This window comes from Geospiza fortis, unplaced genomic scaffold (assembly GCF_000277835.1).
Source record: "Geospiza fortis unplaced genomic scaffold, GeoFor_1.0 scaffold403, whole genome shotgun sequence".
Lineage (NCBI taxonomy): Eukaryota > Metazoa > Chordata > Aves > Passeriformes > Thraupidae > Geospiza > Geospiza fortis.
Window position 1 is genome coordinate 4,874,275 of NW_005054336.1, and position 19,917 is coordinate 4,894,191.

Here is a 19,917-nt window from a genome sequence, read left to right on the forward strand (position 1 = left end):
CTTCTAGACTTTGTATTATGAATGCATATGGATACAGCTTCTTTTTCTACATTTTCCAGAGCTCAGCCAGGCCTTAGTCAGTTTGGAAACACTTCTTCCAGTGGTAGAAGACCATTTATTTTCCTTGTTCCCGAAAGGAATTGGAATTCTCACCAGCAGAAAGCACAAAGATCTGTTATCATTGTAGGACTCCAGGCTGCAGAACTCAGGAGGTCATGAGACCCCACTGAAATAAGTGCATGTAGAGAATGGCTGCCGTGTCTCAGTAACAGATGCTTTACTTCCTTTTTTTTCTAACATACACTGAGAGAGCTGGACTTGAAACATCATTTGAAACTCAGCAGCAGTTCTTAGTCACATCTGGAATGCTTTTCAGCTGTTCAGCCATGCACAACCCACAATATTTAAATTACAATGACCCACAAGTCATGTATAGGTGTGACTGCAAAAGAAAAAAAAAAACCAAACAGTGGAGAGCAGTGATTAGAATAAGAGAGAGAATAGGCTGTAGGAATAAATCTTTCTTCCTAAGAATAGGCTATTTGGATGTAATGTAAAAACTAAACTGTAATGCTGTGCCTTGGAGCCCAGCGTAGTCCTCTCTAGATTGGTTCCTCTAGATTGGTTTTCCATTAGACTTAAATTAACTGGGGGCTGCACCCAAGAAAGATCCCCAATGGCAGAAGATGAAATTATCCCTTTGCTGCTGTCAAAGAAGCATAGTATTTTCCAAACATGTCTTTTTCTTTCAAAAGAGTCAACCACATGTAAGAGGAGGAGAAGGAGAAATACACTTGGTTCTCTGCTCATTGAGTTGACCTAGTCATGTGGCTGACTCTTGGAAGATAGATGTCACATGTGTTTATAAAGCGGCATTACAGACCAATATCCCCAAAATATTAGGGAAGCAAATGCGAACGCCACAAGCTAGATGTCCCTTCAGGTTTTGGCCATGGGCTTGGCTGTTGTCATCTTATTGCAGGGGTTCCATACTGTTGTTTCCTTATCACAAAAGTTTCATACCTTCTTGGTGTTTCTCGTGGGCAGTTCCTCACAGCACTGACACTTTCTTTTTCACAAAGCAGCCACTGACTCCAGTTCCCTTCTCACCCAGCCACCCCACTCTTTTATAGCACTCTTCTTCTCATTGGTTACAGCTGTGGCCTGTTAAAGTCAGGCCTGTTCCTAATCTTTGATAATTGGCCCAGCTGCAACTCCTTAGGGGTAAGATTACTTTCTACACTATCTTTATTTTCTTATATTATATCCTCCTATACTTGGCAAGTGTAGAGTTTGAGTAGATCTCAGTGAAAGAAGGCCCTGCTTCCTTTTCAGTCCAGCAACATCCTCTTGACCTAATAATTCCAGTAGTAAAAAAAGGCCTGAATATGTTAGAAATTAATGGAGATACATTTTTCCAAATTACTACCTCTTCCAAAAATGTATAATTCTACCATCTGTGATCTTCTTTTATAGTTGTTAAAAATCTATGACTCTGAAGCCAAAGTTAATAAAAACCAGCATATTGTGGAACCTTAACATGCCCAGAAGCTGAGCTATTACAAACATGGTATCTTGTCTGATGGTCCTGTCACTTAAAAGTTCAGTTTCTAGGGAGTTCAGAAGTGGCTAAACAGCACGGGACAAAGCCACTTGAGAAAGGCTGGCACCTACAGGATTCTTTTTTTTTTGTATGTATGTATGTATGGGAATCAGCATGCTTTAGAGAGTACAATAAATTGCAGCATTTTTTAGGGACTGGCAGCTTTGTCCCTTAGACATGGGGTTTTTTTAAGAAAAACCAAATTTCTAGCTGAAATTTGGTGACACAGACCTGAAAATAACTGCCTTTTGTTGAAGTATTGCTGTTCTTGATTTACCATAACGTTGCAGCAGAAGCATAAATTTTGTAATCAACAGTATATGTAATATCCTAAATCTCATTGTATATAGTTCTTAATTGATTATAACAATTATTCATTTATTGTAATTATAAGTGATGTAATCAAACAATAGTAATTAAGATAAGGAGTCATCAATTATGTTTGAAGTCACACTGAAAATAAATGCATTATTGGTGGCTTTGTGTTTTAAATTTCTGCCTGAAAATTTACTTTAAACACATATATTTAATAGAATATATATAAATATATAATGTAGAAAATTTGTAAAATATTTATAGATTACTCCTCCCCAAAAAATATTTTTGTTAAACAATTTTTATTTTGTTGGTTTCTCTCTCTATAATTGCTGCTTCATGTATATTTAGAAAAAAAAAAGAAAAAGAAAAAAGCACTTTTAGGGTTACTGTGCATTCAGCATGACTGAGATTTCTGAAATAAATAGAAATTGTATCACTGATATATCAGCTCTGCTTTAGGTTTACACATACTGAGACCTTTCTTTCAAGATCTGGTAAAAGATAAGGATAATTTGAAATTACATGAAGATAGCTGTTGTATTTCCAAAGCTAGACTGTAATTGGCAGTCACAAAACAATTAAGTTAAATTCTAAAACCAATGCTGGAAATATATATAACTTAATTTTCCAAAATGGTAATTATAATAGATTTCAAAGACATCTGGGATTTGAAATTCAACTTTAAGTTGAAATTAAATCAAATAGCATTAAGTCTAGGAGAAGAAAGACCATGATATCATGTATCTCTACACAGTTTCCACAAAAGTTAGACAGTGGTGAAGCACAAATAGTTTAGAGAAAAGACTAATTCCTTCTAGCTTTGGGCCAGATGAAACTTGCATCCAGAAAAGGGACAAGGAGCAGAAGAAACTCAAGTTCAGGCAGAAAAGAAAAAAAGCCTTTGTACAGATGGAAGCCTTAAATTTCTGAAAAGACAGAGTGCCTTCTTTTATAAGCCTGCAACATTTAAGAATTAAGTTTAGAGCATAAAAATAAATAGAAAAATCTCACTTTTCTGTCAAGCCACTCCCCTGCTCTATGGGCATCCCATGCTTAGTGCTCTCTCTTCAGAGAGTCATAGGTTCTCAAAAATGAGAAAATGGCAGAATTTGGCTGATGCCATTTCTTAATAGTGACCTATTCTGGAAGGTGTTCAATCACAGTAATGAGCTCAGTATTCACCCCTGTCAGGATAAGAGAAACCTCTATCCTCTTTCCATTCTCTGCTCCTGTCCATTGTGAATCTCCAAGGTACCACAGGACAGCAGCCAGGGTGGCTGAAAGCTGCAGTTGCTGTTAGTAGTTGGCTGAGGAACACCTTGTCTCCTACAACCCACCACAGCCCTCTTTCTTGTCTCATCCATCTGTTGTGCCTTGTCATTTAGACCATGAATTCTTTGGCACAAGGATCGACATTTATGATAAATTTAATAGAATCTTCCACAATGCACAGCCTTGTCATGGGAACTAAACATAGTTATTAATTAGCCCATCCTTCTCTGAAAGACTTGGCTGATATTTTTTCATGCTGGGAAACCAGTGGCATTCATTTATTATCTCTTTGAGGCAATCCTGTTTATTTACTTGATTGCTTACTAAGATTCCCAATTCCCAGAAAACAAGAGAAACATCAGGAGGCAGTTCCCATGCTCAGGAGCCTGTTGCTTGCTGTGGAAGGGTTGCAGAACAACCTAAGAATCTGAGAAGTTCCTGGCCATCCAAGTCTAAAAATTACTTACAAAATACAAAATATCAGACAGTGTATCAGGCATTCCATAATCCTTTCTTTCAATAGCTGGTCTAGTCATGCCATCTTTAGTCTGCATCTGGCCGATCATGTCTTGACTCTCTGAAAGCTACATCCATGCTGCTTCTCTCTTTTCTGCCTACCTTTATACAGGCAACATCACCATGGGATCTGGGTATGAGTTCATGGTAAGACAGAACACCCAGACAGTCCAATTTAGCAAAGCAGAAGTCACATAACTGCAACCTACAAAACAGGTTCAGACATCTGAGTACGTGACATTCCATAGCTTAATTCTCACGAAGCCATGCATTTTAAGATGTTATTTTCCTGAAGATGAATAGGGACTTTTTGCTTTGTTAAGTGCTGATGAATATGAGAGTAAAATATAAAACTAGCAGCATACAATTTTAGAGAATTTACAGAAGCCAGCGATTGCCAGGTTCTATCCACTCCAGTAGGACTTCCCTACTAAGCCTGGACCTTCCACTCTTCATTCAGACTTCTGTGATCTATCATTGTGATAGCTGTCCTGTGGCTCTTGGCCAGAAGGAAGATTTGTTACATGCTCCATCAGTTCAGAGAAGTTGTTGTGCTGCTGAATGCTGCTTTGGTTTGTGCTGCGCTATGTAACACAGGAAGTTTTCTCCTTATAACATCTCTGGGTATTTGCATCCTTGTTGAACTCTTGGGAACAGAGAACATCTCTTCTGATGCTTGGACTATTCCTCACTCAATACAGTAAAAGCTTTTAAAATATTAATAACGTTAATTATTATTAATAGCAAAGTTCTGTGGTTTAATGGAGGCTTTTAACTTACAGTTTAAGAAAATAGCAAGGAGGGAAAAGACAGAAAACTTCTTTTTAAAAAATAAATAGACGACAAATCAAATTTTTCAGTAGCTATGCTGATTATCCTTATGACTTTAAGGCTCTAAGCTGAACAGTGTTTGACCATTTGGGTTGAATTTTAAATTTACAGGCCTAAATTAAAAGCTAAACAGGGATCTTTCTCCATTATCCATCCAAGGAAGTAAGAGTATAAAGACTTATTAGTCAGGATTAGTCAAGAATTGACGTTGGGGGTTTTATTATTCTAATTAGGCACAGGAAAGTTCCTACTCCATTTTGTAATTAAAACAATACACATTCTACCAACTAATTATATTTGACATTTTCAAGGTGTTGGGCGCCAAAGTCTATAATTACAGAAATGCTGCTGCCTTAAGCAGAACACTCCATAAATATTCATATATTAAATAGTCAGTTATACTGTCTAGAATACTTTAGAAACATTTGCCTTTTCCTTTTTATAAATGTAAGACTTGTAGAAGACATATTTTATATTTTTATTTTTAAAAAGATGGGAAGAAAAATGTTCTTTGGGATATGACATATTGTATATAGCAAATTGACTACAGACTTAATCATTAGGATTGTAAGCAGTTATGTCAGAGGCTCATAATCCTTTAGAATTATATATTTTCTTTAGCAGAACAGATAATTACAGTCAAATAATATGGGAGTCCAGTACTGAAGTCATAAGACAGTAAAATGCAATTCCTTAAATTCCTTAATTTTTAAAATTAATAATAGAGTACATACAGTAGTTTAAAGAAAAAGTAATTTACTACCTTTTATTTTAGTGTTCCACAATAAGATACCACTTCAAATATTGTCTATTTTTGATAGTTGAATATTGCCATTTAAAAGAGTTGCCTGCCTAAAAATACTGTGATCCAAGTAGAGTTTGCCTTGTGGCTAATGCATAAACTATTGTTCAAGGAGAGACTTTCCATTCCTGATATTGGAGAAATGGAAAAATGCTGAAGATGAAACTCTGAATGCAAGGTGTTCCATGAGTTGGCCTGCTCTGTGTTTCTGTTCTGGGAAATTAACCTTTGGGGATATCTTGATAAAAGGGCATAATTTCTCAAAAGAAGGGACAATAGGCATCTGCTTGTTTTGTCCATTTAGCCCACTGGAATAAGTTTGTGTCCTGTAGCAAGGTGCTTTGCTCAATGGGACCTAGACCCTGACTAAGTCATTAAGTACGACTTCCAAATAGTTATTAATAAAGGACGTTACAAATGTTTCAAGAGTTAAAAGTAGTGCAGAAGGGAAGTTGAGAGCTCAAATGCTGTGCAGAATTTCAATATCCTAGCAAGAGCAGCACAGAGTTAGTGCAAGCTCCCTGCACACCAGGGCAGGGTACACTGTGGCAACCTTTGGGTCCAGAGGCCCCTTATCGCAATCAACAGGGTCTCTGTGCAGGCAGGTGTTGAGAGAAGGGCACCCAGTTCCACAACAATCTAAATTATTCCCAGAGTATGCAGAGACCAGGGAAGGCCTATTTCATCCTGCACATCTGTGTAATGACTGGAAGCAGTCTAGCCCATGTTGACAAGTCACGATTGACCATAATGTTTGCATTATGGTCAATCAGGTTACATTCAGCACAAAGTGAGATTGTATGTATTTTATATATATATATATATATATATGTATATAAATAATATGTATTATATAATACATCCTGCTAAAGAACTGGACTTCCTCCTGTGATGGGCAAGAAGCAGAACTTAATTTAGTGACATTGTATGTAATTATTCCATACATATATACATATTTCTGTCAGATTATATAATAGTTATGTATTCACATAATATGTATTACATATTGCATATGTTATATGCTGTTCATAATATGTATATATGGTATAGTGTGTGAGTGCAAATATGAAAGTCGTTGGGTTACACATATATATACACATATACATGTGCACACTATTTACTGAAGCAACCTTCCTAGATGCCTGGTCTTATTTCTGTAATGCTCACAGCACTTAAGAGTGCCAATCCATATTTCTTCCCTTTGTACACAATCACAGCCTCCATACTATGTGACATCACAACGCAATCAAGGTGAGCACAGATATAACCAGACAAGCAACATTCTTCCATTCACCACCCTCTTCAGATTTTACTTGGAAACTTTGAAGACAAAACTCACCCTTTTAAAATCAGCAAATCAAAGATAAGCTGTTCTTTTTTTAAAAAAATCATATTAAAAGAAGTTTCAATTAAATTTAGCTGGAGCCCTTCTTCTTTAATCACCCTTCTTCTTTAATTGCATTTTATGCACAAAGAGTCTGAATTTTATAAGCTGAAATACTTAAAAAACTGAAAATTGCATGTTAATGCAAGAAACCATTGTTCCTCTGCCCTGTAGAGCAGATTTTATTCATAATTTTCCCCAAATGCATATGGATCCCATTTTACCTCTGCTTTTATATTGCACTGTAGAATGGGATGAATGACAATGATTTTAAACAATCAGTTGTATTTGTAAATTTGAACTGGGCATTGCAAAAATAATATAATTTAAGTATGCTCAAAACTCTTTTAAGATAATTGCTGTTTCTCCTAATCTCAGGTGCTGTTAACCATAGGTACCTTCATTGCAGTGCAGACACCAGAAGGACTCCTTGCATCTCAGTGGCAGAGCAGGAAGTTGTCCTAATATTGCCTTGTTCGTGAAGGACTCTGGAAAACAATAAACAAAAAGTGTTTCTAAGTGTTTACTAAGGAGGATGCAGAGAATAATCACATCCTGCTGGTCACCTCTGAATGCCAGGGCAGCAAGGCTGTTCTCTTTGTTCACTTATAAACCAACAGCTTTAAAATTCCTTTTTGCTATATCTTCTGTTAAATTACTTCCTTCCACAGAGATTTAGTGGTTGATCCTGTGCTTTAAGGAGCTCATGGTGAGCAGAGGTGAATTTGGGCTTCAAGAAGGGCCAACTCTGCTCTTAATAAATTAGTGGAAGTAATTGCAAAGGGTTAGATAACTAAATAGGTAGAAGATAAAAGAATTGCGAACCATAGTCATCAAGGTTCTAAACAAACTGAATCTTGCCAAAGTTAATTGCTTTTTTGGTAGAATTGTGAAATGAATGTGCATTAGCACATATTTAGATTGCCAGGGAAGGACTTGATACTGGTTTTCATTAACTATTACTTTGAAACTTAATGTAAAATGGCTTTGATATAAAGACTGTCATACATGACAGAGAGTTGCTAAAGGGCCAGAAAGGGTGATTGATGAATAGCAGAGTGCTGAGGCCCCACATGGGAGACTGCAGTCCTGATATTTTCCTTAAAAAAAAAATTAAATCAAAGTTTTTCTATTAATGATTCATAGATGAAAAGGCTAAATTATATGTGCTAAAGATTGGGCTGGGTGTTTCGACTAGCTTGGTAGACAGCAGGGTTATTGATATCAAGTGAACAGTACCGTATCTCCAGAGAATTAATTATTTAGAGATGGTAAAAGAGGCATGACAAGGAGCAGTGAGCTATAAACAACAAACATCAAAGAGACTTATTAACAGACTGTGTTGTCATTGCAAAAGCATTGCTGTTCCATTTCCAAACAGTAATTTGTTGCTTTCTTCTCTTCTAGTTGCCCATATTGGCATCTTCTGTTGTTAGCCTCTATTTTCTTGAACTTACTGATGTCTTCAAGCCAGTTCACTCTGGATTTAATTGCTATGACAAGAGTCTGAGTATGCCATACATTGAACCTACACAAGAGTCTGTTCCATTCTTGATGTTGCTTAGTCTGGTTTTTGCTGGACCATCAATTACGGTAAGTTTGAAGTGCTAATGTCACCTAACAAAGATTTTGAACAGAGCTTCAGTTGGCATAAAGAACTCTTCTGGTTTCAGTTAGGCTGTAGCGGTTAGTTTCCTTAGAATTTTAATGCAGGTTAGTTTCCTTAGGATTTTCATATTTCATTTTTCTGTAACAAAAGGAGATACACTCCTTATGACATTCCCTGTAGCACTTCATCTACTCTCACTATCTTGATGGTGGGCTTTAATGTTAAGAAACAGCATCTGCAGTTGGATGAGAATAGCTTGAATCATTCTGTTACGTTGTACAAATATTTGAACTTTTACAGACAGGCCATCTCCGTACTCTCAGATACATCAAAAATCATAAAAATGCAAGATTTTTTTTTGAATGCAAGCGTTTCACAGCCCCGAACTTGCCACTTTTGTTAGAACTAGCTTTATTCAGAGAGAAGGTGTATCAGTCTTGTCAGTGAACTCAATTACATTTTCCAAAAAAGCACTGAAACACCTCTAAATTATAAGTTAGTCATTAAGAGCAGGCAAAAGTGGGCTGGTTTAATCATTCACCTAAAGCGAGGAGATGATTTCAACAGAACAGAAATATCCTGTCAGAATGAGCAGCTGGGTCAGTATTTTACAGAAAAGAAAAGTAGAAATTGTCTTTTATATATATATATATATATATAAAAAAATTCATTTTGTCTGATTTTAGTAGTTCACACCACTCCTGTCTGGCAAATGGAGAGACAAATTCACCTTGAGTGGATGATTCAATGCACCTAAAAAACATGATCAACCTTTTGAAAGGATCTCTTCTTCCCCCTGACTGCAATGACTGTGCATCTCAGTTAGGCAGTTCTCGAAGGCCAGCTGCAAATATAACTCTGCTTCTAGCTCCTCTTAATTTCCTTAACTTCAATCAGTTAATCAGTTTTATTATACTATCCAATTTACAGCTACAAAATCTGTAAAATGTGATGCCTGTATAAAAATTATCAAGTGCTGTTCTCGCTTTGCTTTCCAAAATGTTTTTTTCTTTATTTGTCTTTTTGGTTTTTTTTTAACTGAACAGCTCTTACTGCATTTGATTTCTGTTGCTTTAGAAACCACTTTTGGAGGATTTTGCACAACCAGCAGGCTAAAAATTGTACATTTAGGAACTGGGAGCTAAGACTCTAAGTGATCATGGTGCAAATGATTTTTGCACCAAATACTGTGATAAAAGCAAAACATTAGTACTGGGGTTTGGCTGGGTTTCTTAAGTGTTTCTGCTGAGAACAAACTGGACTTTTCTGAAACACTTACAGAAGAAATGTATCTAGGCTTACTGGGGCCACAGTAGGTGGGAAAACCTGGCTTTTACTTGAGAGAGTTTCTGTTAAGCCCAGGTAATATCAAACACCTTAAATCAGGATAAAAGATGCCTTTTTAATTATATATTATTTGTTAAGGGCTTTGTTTATAACTCAATTCTTTCATCAGTGCATGGAATTTTGCAATAGAAAATGTTATTCTTGCTTGAATCATTCTACCAGCAGTGCAGAAAATTAATCAGAAGCATGCCACATGAGGAACTCAAACCCATACTTGAGCATGCCTATAAAAACGAAAGTTTGATAAAGTAAATCCCAAAGCTTCAAAGTACAACTAGCTAAAAGATGCAAGCCTTTGGAAGGTGTAGTTCATTTGTATTGGTGGGAGCATGAATGTGATGCATGTGTTGGTTAGAGGCTGAGCAGTGACAGTGCAAAATACACAACCTCCTTCAGTTGCACCAAAGGCATTGACTCATTATTTGATACAACTTTGGAATTAAGGAACTAGGAGACATTTCTGTGCAATCCTTCCCTTTTCTTTGGAAAAATAGGCCAGTGAAGCTCAGTGTAAATAGATTACAATTTTGCCATTGTCATATTGTAGAGTTTAGCATTTTGTAAGTTAGTTTTCATAAATATTTAATTTGATTACATACTTTATAAAACCTGTAAAAGATAAAAAAGAAAGCATGAGCTGTGTGAGGAATTGACGATCTCCAGTAAAGTTGCATATCCTGGCCTCTGGCCACACTTCAGGGACTTTCTGAAGTATGAGACAGAAGGTCATCAAGACTCAATAAAATACAGGTGTGTTTAAACCACATTTTAAATATTACCAAACAGTGTATTATGTAAGAAAAAATAGGGCAAAAAAGTGTGTGGGGAGCAAGACAAGCAAATTCCAGTGTCAATTCTTCTTTAAAACCTTATATAAATATTAGAATAGGATTTTTTTCTGTTACTTTTGTTGATATAATTCTTTTCGCAAGACTGGAGAACATATATAAATCTATTCACTTTAGAGTAATTTTTTATACAAAAAAACCCCTAACATTTTATGACTTCTTTTCTCAAGCCACTATTACACAAGGCTTGTGTTTGGCTTTGGGGCTTTGCATTTTGGTTTTTTTCTTTGGGCTTTTTTTCTCATTATTACTAAGTAAAAAATGCATTTAGAAAGGTGTGTTCTGTAGCCCTGAAGGGTTACAGAAAATAACTACCTGTATTATTGACATATGTCTTATAGCTTGTGGCATGGGTGAAATTTTGTGTATGTATTCAAAAACTGCAGGAGACTTCAGTGTGGAACACCTGGACTTGAAGAAATTATCAAGATAGATATTTTATGTCTGGACCATAGATACACCTGGATTGCAGCATGATTTCAATTTGCTTCAAAGAACTCTGAATCTGATCCTCTGATAGATTTTCTCTCTAGTTACCCATTCAGAAATGTTAGGACCAGTTATTTAATCGTATCAGTGAAGGTTCACACTCTTATCAGCCACTGACTAAAAACCTGTTTAGAAGTAACAGTGTCCTTTCCAACAGAGATAACGAGGACATCAGATCACATTGGTTTGGGAAATCAGTTCTCAAGGAGAAAAATTCACTGCGGCAGTTTCACTCCTACTGCCCATTCTACTCTGGGAGTTTTTTCCTCTGGAAATGCCAGCCTCTGAATTTTCCTTGGCATGGACCTTGTTTTTTGCTCTATCACACAAGCTAATCCATCCGTCTGGTGTTTTCCCTGTACCAGACATTCCCTAGAACTTGGCTAAAAACTATTACAGTTTTTCTGAGTTTTAAGTTTGTAATACTACTGGTTTCTCTGGGAAGCTTCAGCAATAACTTGATCAAATATAGACAGATAATAGTGGCCATAGTTCTCAGCTAATTAGAATTCCTTTACCGCTGGTTTTTCCATGTCGTAGGAGAACCTTCACTACTTCGATCTTCCTGGTCAAGAAATTTCAATTTATTAAAACTTTAACTACTAAAGAGTTAGACTAAGCTTTTCTACTTTACCTGCCTTTTCCTAGGGTGGAGGTGTTACTATAGACAAATACCACCAGCAATTACAGCAGATTCAGTATAATTCACATGCTTTGGCATCTCATTGCATTATAAGCTCTGTGCATTGCATGGATTAGTATTCAATGCAGCTGTGGATAGTCAAAGTGACTCTGCTTTTGCTGGCGAGAACTGCCTCATTAATTGCAATATTTCAATCCAACCCTTACTCTGAACTCTGTACAAATCCTGCACAGAATTCAAAATAGTCTCACTACTGAACAAGGAAAACAATAAAATCTGAGGCTGAAAATGTATTAATGTGTCTGGATTTTCCAGCAAGTGACACCATTTTTTATTTATATTCTTCCTTTTAGAAACTCTTGTCTAGAGTTTTGGTCATGATCTGTTTTGCTTGGTGTGTTGCAAGGGACCGTAAGGACAGAACTTTTTCTGCTACTGTGGATCAGGTTAAAACCCAAGTCAAATTAAACAAATACAGAAGAACAGGCTGTCACATAATTAGAAGCTGCTCAGGATTGCTAGGCCTGTGACCAAGACTGAATGCTAAAACCACTTCAGGAGCACTAAGATATTGCAGTGGCTCTGGATTATTTTAGAGGTGATATTTTATAATTACTGCTTTTTTATTGTGGAAGCATCAAGTTTCAGCCGTAGATCAAGGCCTGGATACCACTGAGCGCTATATACTGTATGCCATTTGCATTTAATTTCAGGGCCATCTTCTTGTCTGCCCTCATTCAGGCTAAGTTGCATTACTTCATGTTTACATATAAATCTTTTAAGGTTGAGTGCATGTCAGTGGATGACATTGGTTTTGTTACAGTTATATTACAGACCTTTAAATTCAATCAGGATCTTCTGAGTAAGTGCTGCATTCAATTTAATGACTCCTTTGTCATTGCAGATAATGATAGGAGAAGGAATTCTCTACTGTTGCCTGTCCAAAAGAAGAAATGGGATTGGAACAGAGGCCAATATTAATGCAGGAGGATGCAACTTCAATTCTTTTCTTAGAAGAGCTGTCAGATTTGTTGGTGGGTTTCAATTGTTACTCCCAAAAAAGAACTTTCCACATACATTCAGTTTTCACCATGCAGGTTTGCTTCTCTGAAACAGCCTTTCAGAACAGTACAGAGCTGTCACTAGCATAGATCTTATGCTAGAAAACACGGGAAGAAACTCAGACTGCAACAGAGCAGCCCCATACTCAGTAAAGCAGCATCTACACTTTCCATTTCCCCTTTCCTCTCCTGTACTATTGTCAGTGTTTCTAAAAGAGTCATTTTTTTCCTTCCCTGCCCACCTTGAGCTGGCTGCTTTTTAATGATTTCAGTGTATAGCTTCCCCTGCCTGTCTTCAGTGCATCATAAGGATTCAACCCACCTGTCACAGTATTCAGCATGACAGTGAAAACTTGTCAGAAACTCACAGTAGGTTTGACATTCTTTTTCTGGAATGTGTTTATCTGCCTCTCAAAAAGGGCTAGAATCTGGCAACTTAAATGATGGAGGAACATGTCAAATTCTTTCATTTTACTTTGTTTTAATTGTCATTTATAAAAAACTCCACTTTGAGAGGCAACTGGACTTTGATCCCCTTCTTACAGTTAATTTCCTCTCCCAATGAGTGGCTAAAGAAAACGTTTCCTCTGTTTCAGAAATCTGTCATTAGAGAAGGCAGCCTAGGCAAAGACAACCAGCAGGACAGCAGAATGAAAACCTGGTAGAACAAGTGTTCTCTGGGTTTTATTAGTCTGGCAAACAAGGAGGCAGTGACAAGTGAGGTTATGCAACCTATGACCAGTAAAGCTTCGTAAGACCAGCAGTAAGGAAGAAAGCAGAGGCTTTGTGGATTACACCATGAGCAAGGAGGACTGTAAACATACCCCACATCCACTTCTCCTGTTTGGTATCACCAAGGAAACAAAGACACGTGAATTTCATCCCAAATTCCCACTCTGAATTTGAAGTTTTTTCATATTTTAATGGCTTTAACATCTTTCAATTTTAGGATGAAAAGTAAATTTATCTCTATGAATAAAATTAGGGAAGTATAGGAAAATCTTTAGGAGAAGAGCAGTTGAAAATGTTCAGTAAAGCAGTTGTGTTACTTCAATTGTCTTGTGAATTATTAATCAGTCTGAAGCATTGATCCCTTCTGAAATAGACTTAAATATTTGGATTACTGACAAGGACACAATACTCAGGAAGCATCAGAGGTGTGAAGATAGCCAAAGTTATCACCAGCTGGTGATTCTGTGGTAGCAAAAAGAGAACAGATCTTCAGAGCAATGATTTAATGAGCAGTTGTCCATACTCCTAAAAACCTGTCTTCCAGTGGGAAACTCCAAGGACTGGATAAGCACATATGCTTTCCTCAAATAGCTGGCTACTCTTTAGGCAATTCAGAAAAATTCTTTCCAAACTGAAGCAGCTCCAGTGTAGCGCTCTTTGATGAAAAGATGTTGGAGGACATCAGAACATTAAAATAAAATTTTAAGTATCAACAGGAAGAAAACAAGCATAAACTATCCTAATTTTTATATTAAAGAATTCAACTTTGCAATAAGCTTTTGTTCTGCATTTAAATTCTCTTATTCTGCATTTAAATTCCCTCAAGTCCAATAACAAAAGCCATCAGAGCTCTGTTGAATGTAGTTTGCACTATTAATCAACTTAATTAATGCATATAATATAATTAACTAGCTCTGTTGATTTCTTTCCTAGGTGTTCATGTATTTGGTCTTTGTGCAACTGCTCTTGTTACTGATATTATACAGCTATCAACAGGATATCAGGCCCCTTATTTCCTGACTGTTTGCAAGCCAAACTATACATCCTTAAATGTATCTTGCTCAGAGAATTCATATGTTGTGGAAGATATTTGCTCAGGAGCTGATCTCAATATTATCAACGCTGGAAGGTTGGTTCTATTCTTCATTGTGTACATTTTTAAGTATTCATTTTATTATTTTCTGTTCCAGTTTCAAGATTTTTTTTTCCTAGTTAAAGTCCAGATGAGTTAAATGTGAACGCATAAATGTCTTTTTAGTGGTGTTCAATTTTCTTCATAAAGGTATTTGTCTAGCAGTGGGCTTTGGAAGACCTTGTCAGGTTCCAAAGCACAGTCATTAGCAGCTGTTCTGCCCCCTCAGAGGAGGCAACTTCCTATAAATTTGTCACTATGTATAGCCTCTAGTGCTTTTGGAAGTGGTATAGGAACAGAGTAAGTTCTCTGTAACAGGCAGGGGAAGAAATCTCCCAAGTGTTTGGTATGAGACCTCTGTATAACATATATTACAGCTTGAGTGTTTGGGAGCTGTTGGATAAGTTTGTTTTCTGTTTCTCTAATTATTTTTTTATATAAACAGCATTGAAAAAATATCTTTTTTAAAGAAAATACCACAATAGGACAAAGCTGTGTGTTCCCAAACCTATCTTTTCTTACATGGTATTTCTAACTCTTTTTTTCTCTCTTTCTCAATAACCATTTGCGGATACTGGGATATTGCCAGTGAAGCCTGATGCTTGCAAGCAGTGTCTTGCAACTGCATGGTGTCCCAGGGAAATCAGGACATGATTACATAGGAGCAGGCAGAAAAATTTTCACAATTACATCTCATTCATTTCATTATCTCAAATATGATGTCTACTGCTTTGTATTGACTGCCTGTAGCCATTCCAAAATCACCAGTCACTCCTAAGTTTAAATACCATCACTTCTAAAAATCCAGTGAAATTAGTTGAAACATATTAAGACTAAGCAATCAGGTTTTGAGTGTTTCTGTTTCCCTAGAAAAACAACCATGTATTGATATCTCAAAGTTATTCCCATCATAGAGGATACATTTGGCTATCTCTAACATTCTGGCACCACCCACAATTTCTCCTTAATTCAATTTTATTGCATTTTTTCTTTATTATTTTGTTATTTCCTTATGCCAGTCTCAACTTTACCAGAGCAAGCAGCACTTGTTACCGGTTCTTCAGTAGCACTTGCTAATTCCTTCAGTCACCTATGTAGAAACTATGGTATAACTTCTACAGTACAGGAGGTTAATTTGACTTCAATAATTTCAGTTGGGAAGGAACTTGTTCTGAGTTTGCTAATGGCCTTCATTTTTGATCTGTACTTCCCAGAAACTTTGGCTCCAGAAATTTGCCTCTGGACTGCTGTATGAAAAGCATAGAGAGCAGCACATAATTATCCAACTGATTACATCAAATAATTTTTCTGCAACATCCCAAAATATCCAATGGTTCCTTTTGTCCATCTTTTCCTCTATTATCTTCACAGGGCCTTTTCAATCACTTTTGTTCAGCTCTCTAGTGAGGTCTCTGTCCTCTGTCATCTCTGATGTTCTGACTCAGTGTGACTCTCTCTCTCAGCAGGACTCTCATTATTCCCCCACTACACATCCTCATGCATGAGCATTTAGAATGATACACTGTCATCCAAGTTCAGGACATGTTTTCTTTGAGACCTTTGTTCACCGTTTCAATACAGAGCCATACAAAAAGGCTACATATTTTTAGCTGGAGTTATTTTCATTTGAGATTAAAAGATAACAAATAGAGGAACAAAAGCAGTGACACCATTAGAGAGTACTGAGAGTGCATTTAGTCTGTTTGCCCTGAAAGCATGTGAATAGAAAAGAGAATAAAGAGAAAACTAACTGTGCCATTGTGACACACCTTATATACTATTAAAATGCCATCAAATTAAGGTTAAGTGCTAGAAAAGTTCATAGGACTCAAACATACACATTAGCTCCACAGAGACGCTAAATAGATTGTTATTTCATTAAAGTCTGCAAAGGTGAAGGAGTTGATTAGCTATTATAAACATTTACCTTATTTTTTTTTCATGTCTTTATTCCCTGGTCCTCAAACCTGAGCTTGTTCTGCAGGAATACTATTTGTGAAAGATTTGTTCAGGGAGGTTAAAAATAAAATAAGATGAAGAAGAATTTAGGTCTGTTTTTAGAAATGCAAAAGGAGCCATGCAGATTTCATCTTGGCCGGAGTCATGAACCTGCTGGAGCCATAGGCTCAAATTCAGGTCAGCAGAGTGGCATTCACACTGAACTACATGCACATTTTTAACTGCCAGTTAATGACACAGAACAGACAAGGCAAAATGCATAGGAAAGAAATTTAGAAAGCAGACTGCTGCTTTGCAGAACAATTGTCTGTCTGAAGTTAAAGAACTGTGTTTCAGTCTCTGCTATTTTAAACTAGCTCACTCAGGTGTTGCTAGGAAATTGACTGTACTGGAGCCCAGTTAGGGTGGCAAGACCCCATGTGAGATGCCAAATTATAGTTGAAGTATTTATCCCAAGCTGAGCTTTCTCAGGTGAAAGTTGCTGTCGTGACTGCAAGGTAGACATGCTCTTCTTCACCAAGACATGCAGCATGTTACATTACACATCTATGCCATTGTAAAGAGAGAAATCCTCACGGTATCTGACTCAGTCCTAGAACTCAGAGGTCATAGACTTTTTTTAGGGCTTCTGTGATCTAGATGTCCCCTGCAGAATAGGAATTACTGAATTCAAACCCAGCTTTTTTCTCTCTATTATGTAAAAACCTCCTTCGCATTCACATCACTTTTCTTTAGTTATTTTTAGAGAATCGAAATGTCCAGTCCACATCATTCAAGTCTCCAGGTTTTCAATGGGAGCAGAAGGCCCTCAGCAATATCAAGAGCAGACCTGATACTGCCTACTGTCTCAGAGTTTGGACATGTTTTCATTTATTCTCTTTCTCTAGCCATCAAGAAGGGGCCCAGTAATTCTTAAAATACCCTTCCTATGTTGTGGTGCTCCATTAGATTCTGTCATGATGTAAAGTGCTGATTGTTTTTTAATTAGCCTATATACATAGCAAATAAAGATGTAGTTTGCCTCTCTCTGAGAAAAAATGTCACCCAATGACATTTGGGTGTTACCAATAGATCACATCTTGCTTAGGAAGTATAAGATGGCTGTACCACCAAGTGGTTTTTTTCAATGAGCGCTAGCACTGTGCATTTGAACTGAGAAGTATAATTTGAGTGTCCTTCCTTGGCAGAAAGTCATTCCCTTCTCAACATGCCACCCTGGCAGCCTTTGCAGCAGTGTACATTTCGGTGAGTAACCAACTCTGTTCAGTTTCCTTTATACAAGACAAAAGTCAGAAAGTAATTTACTGTATATTGTAAAATTATGTGTTGCCTGGATATCTTAGATAGGTGGATGGATGTTTTTATCCTACTAATCTGAAAGCAAAATAAAACTACTAATAAAGCTGGTTTTATTGTAGGTATTAAAGAATAAGGAAAAGATTCAACTGCTTCATATTCTTTTTTAAGAAGCAAACAAAAGTGTTATGTTAAAGCATGTTTGATGCCTCATATTATTCTCATATAAAATGCAGTGTTTATCTGTCTCACAGAGTGATATTTTAACTTACCAGTCAAATTAGCTGTTATGTATGCTGCCTTTTCTTTGTTGCTGTCTTCACTTGATTTGCTGCTTTTCAACTTGAGGCATTAAGGGCCATACGTTGATGTGATGTAGTTTGATTTCACCTCCAGAGATTTGCAGCATGGATGAAATGGCACAATCACTCCCAGAGGCCTTCAAGGTGTTACTGCAAAGAAAGTGAATAAAACCCATCAGTCACTAGCAGAGAATTGTGGGACATGCTGCAATCACAGATGATTTTGCACTTCTGAGCAGTAACATTTCTTCAGTATGGCCCACAATGTCTGTACTATAGACAATTTACTTGAAGTTTAAAAAGTAATTCCATCACTTGTGCTGTAAAAGTCAGAGGAAAACAACAGTAACGACCAGTTAATGACATTAGGTAATAGTATTGTGCATGTACTGGGAGCTTGTCAGTATTTATTCTGCCCAGAGAAAGGCCAGAATTTGGAATAACACTGATGAACCACCTCCACTTAATTTTTGTAACCTCCCTGATATTATGGCCCTCACTTGAGAAATGGCTCTCTAAAGCATCTGGTGGCAGCTTTTGTTGGAACAGGTTACTGCATTCATCTGGCATGACATCTGGCTTCTGTATTTCACAAGTGGTGGCTCCTTAGTCACATTTATAGAACATTTAGGTGCTGATTGGGAACAGTACTGAGGCATAAAATACTTATCCTAATTGATGTCAATTAGCAACACTGCCTATGTTTCTGGAAATCTATTCCTTGTGATTTCAGATCTTTCTACAGAAAGTGAGCAAATTTTAACAGGGTTGTAAAGTAAAATTAAATTGATTACTTGTAATATTACTGTGTACTAGTGATCTGTATATAAAAGAAACACTGAACATTAGAATCCTCTTAGGTATATTTAAGTTTCTTCAACTGCTTCTTTATTTCTTTCTTTTTCAAGATGTACTTCAATTCTACATTAACAGACTCCTCAAAACTTCTTAAACCACTCTTGGTCTTTGCCTTTATCATCTGTGGAATTATATGTGGTCTGACTCGTATCACCCAGTATAAGAATCATCCAGTTGATGTTTACTGTGGCTTTCTCATAGGAGGAGGAATTGCTCTCTATCTGGTAAATATAATAGTCATGGTTAAGTTTAAAAAAATTAAACTTATAAGCCTGGAATAGGAGTACTGGCTATTTTTATGAAAACTTACCATCATGCTCACATGCCATAAGTATAAATAAAGTCAATATGTGTTGAAAATGATGACTTAGGGATAATGAATTTAAAAGCAAACAGGAAAAAGCAAACAAGTATTTCAATGTAAAGTTCCATAACAGCGCATAAAGCGGAATATAATAATCTGGCATTGTATACAGAAATGGTTCTAACTTTATGTGCTTTATTAAATACTTAAAAATACTCATCTCTTCTAATCCACACTTAAAAGCATAACACAAGAAAAATATTTGATTAATTGGTATTTGTTGCTGACCTGAATTGATATTGACAGTGTCTGCTTTATGATCTCAAAAAATTATTGAATTAGTATGAGCAACTCATTTGAGTGAATTGCTGAATCTGCAGGAAATTAAAGGCAATATTATACACTTGTCATTCTTTGGAGTTCTCAGGGAAACCGTGCAGAGGAAAAAGGATGGTCAAATCGGGTTATTCCTATGCTTTTCCTTTGTATTGTGTCAAAAGAGATGGAGCACTTGGAAGGGTCCTATAAGGAAGCATGTAGGTCATACCTGTCAGTAGGAAGCTCATCAAGCACTTGCTTTTGCTTGCTGCTCTCAGTATGTCTCCAGCAGG

At 36.7% G+C, this 19,917-nt stretch overlaps 1 protein-coding gene across 1 annotated transcript in view; it reads left to right on the forward strand.

Moving 5' to 3' along the window:
* The first annotated feature begins 8,125 nt into the window (after positions 1–8,125).
* PLPPR4 (phospholipid phosphatase related 4) overlaps positions 8,126–19,917 on the forward strand; it is a 17,846-nt gene continuing 6,054 nt past the window's right edge. The window contains exons 1-5 of the mRNA XM_014307459.2: positions 8,126–8,319; positions 12,567–12,696; positions 14,389–14,584; positions 17,734–17,791; positions 19,053–19,226. Of these exons, the coding sequence (XP_014162934.1) occupies positions 8,239–8,319; positions 12,567–12,696; positions 14,389–14,584; positions 17,734–17,791; positions 19,053–19,226 (639 nt within the window). The 5' untranslated portion in view covers positions 8,126–8,238. The remainder of the gene's footprint in view (positions 8,320–12,566; positions 12,697–14,388; positions 14,585–17,733; positions 17,792–19,052; positions 19,227–19,917) is intronic.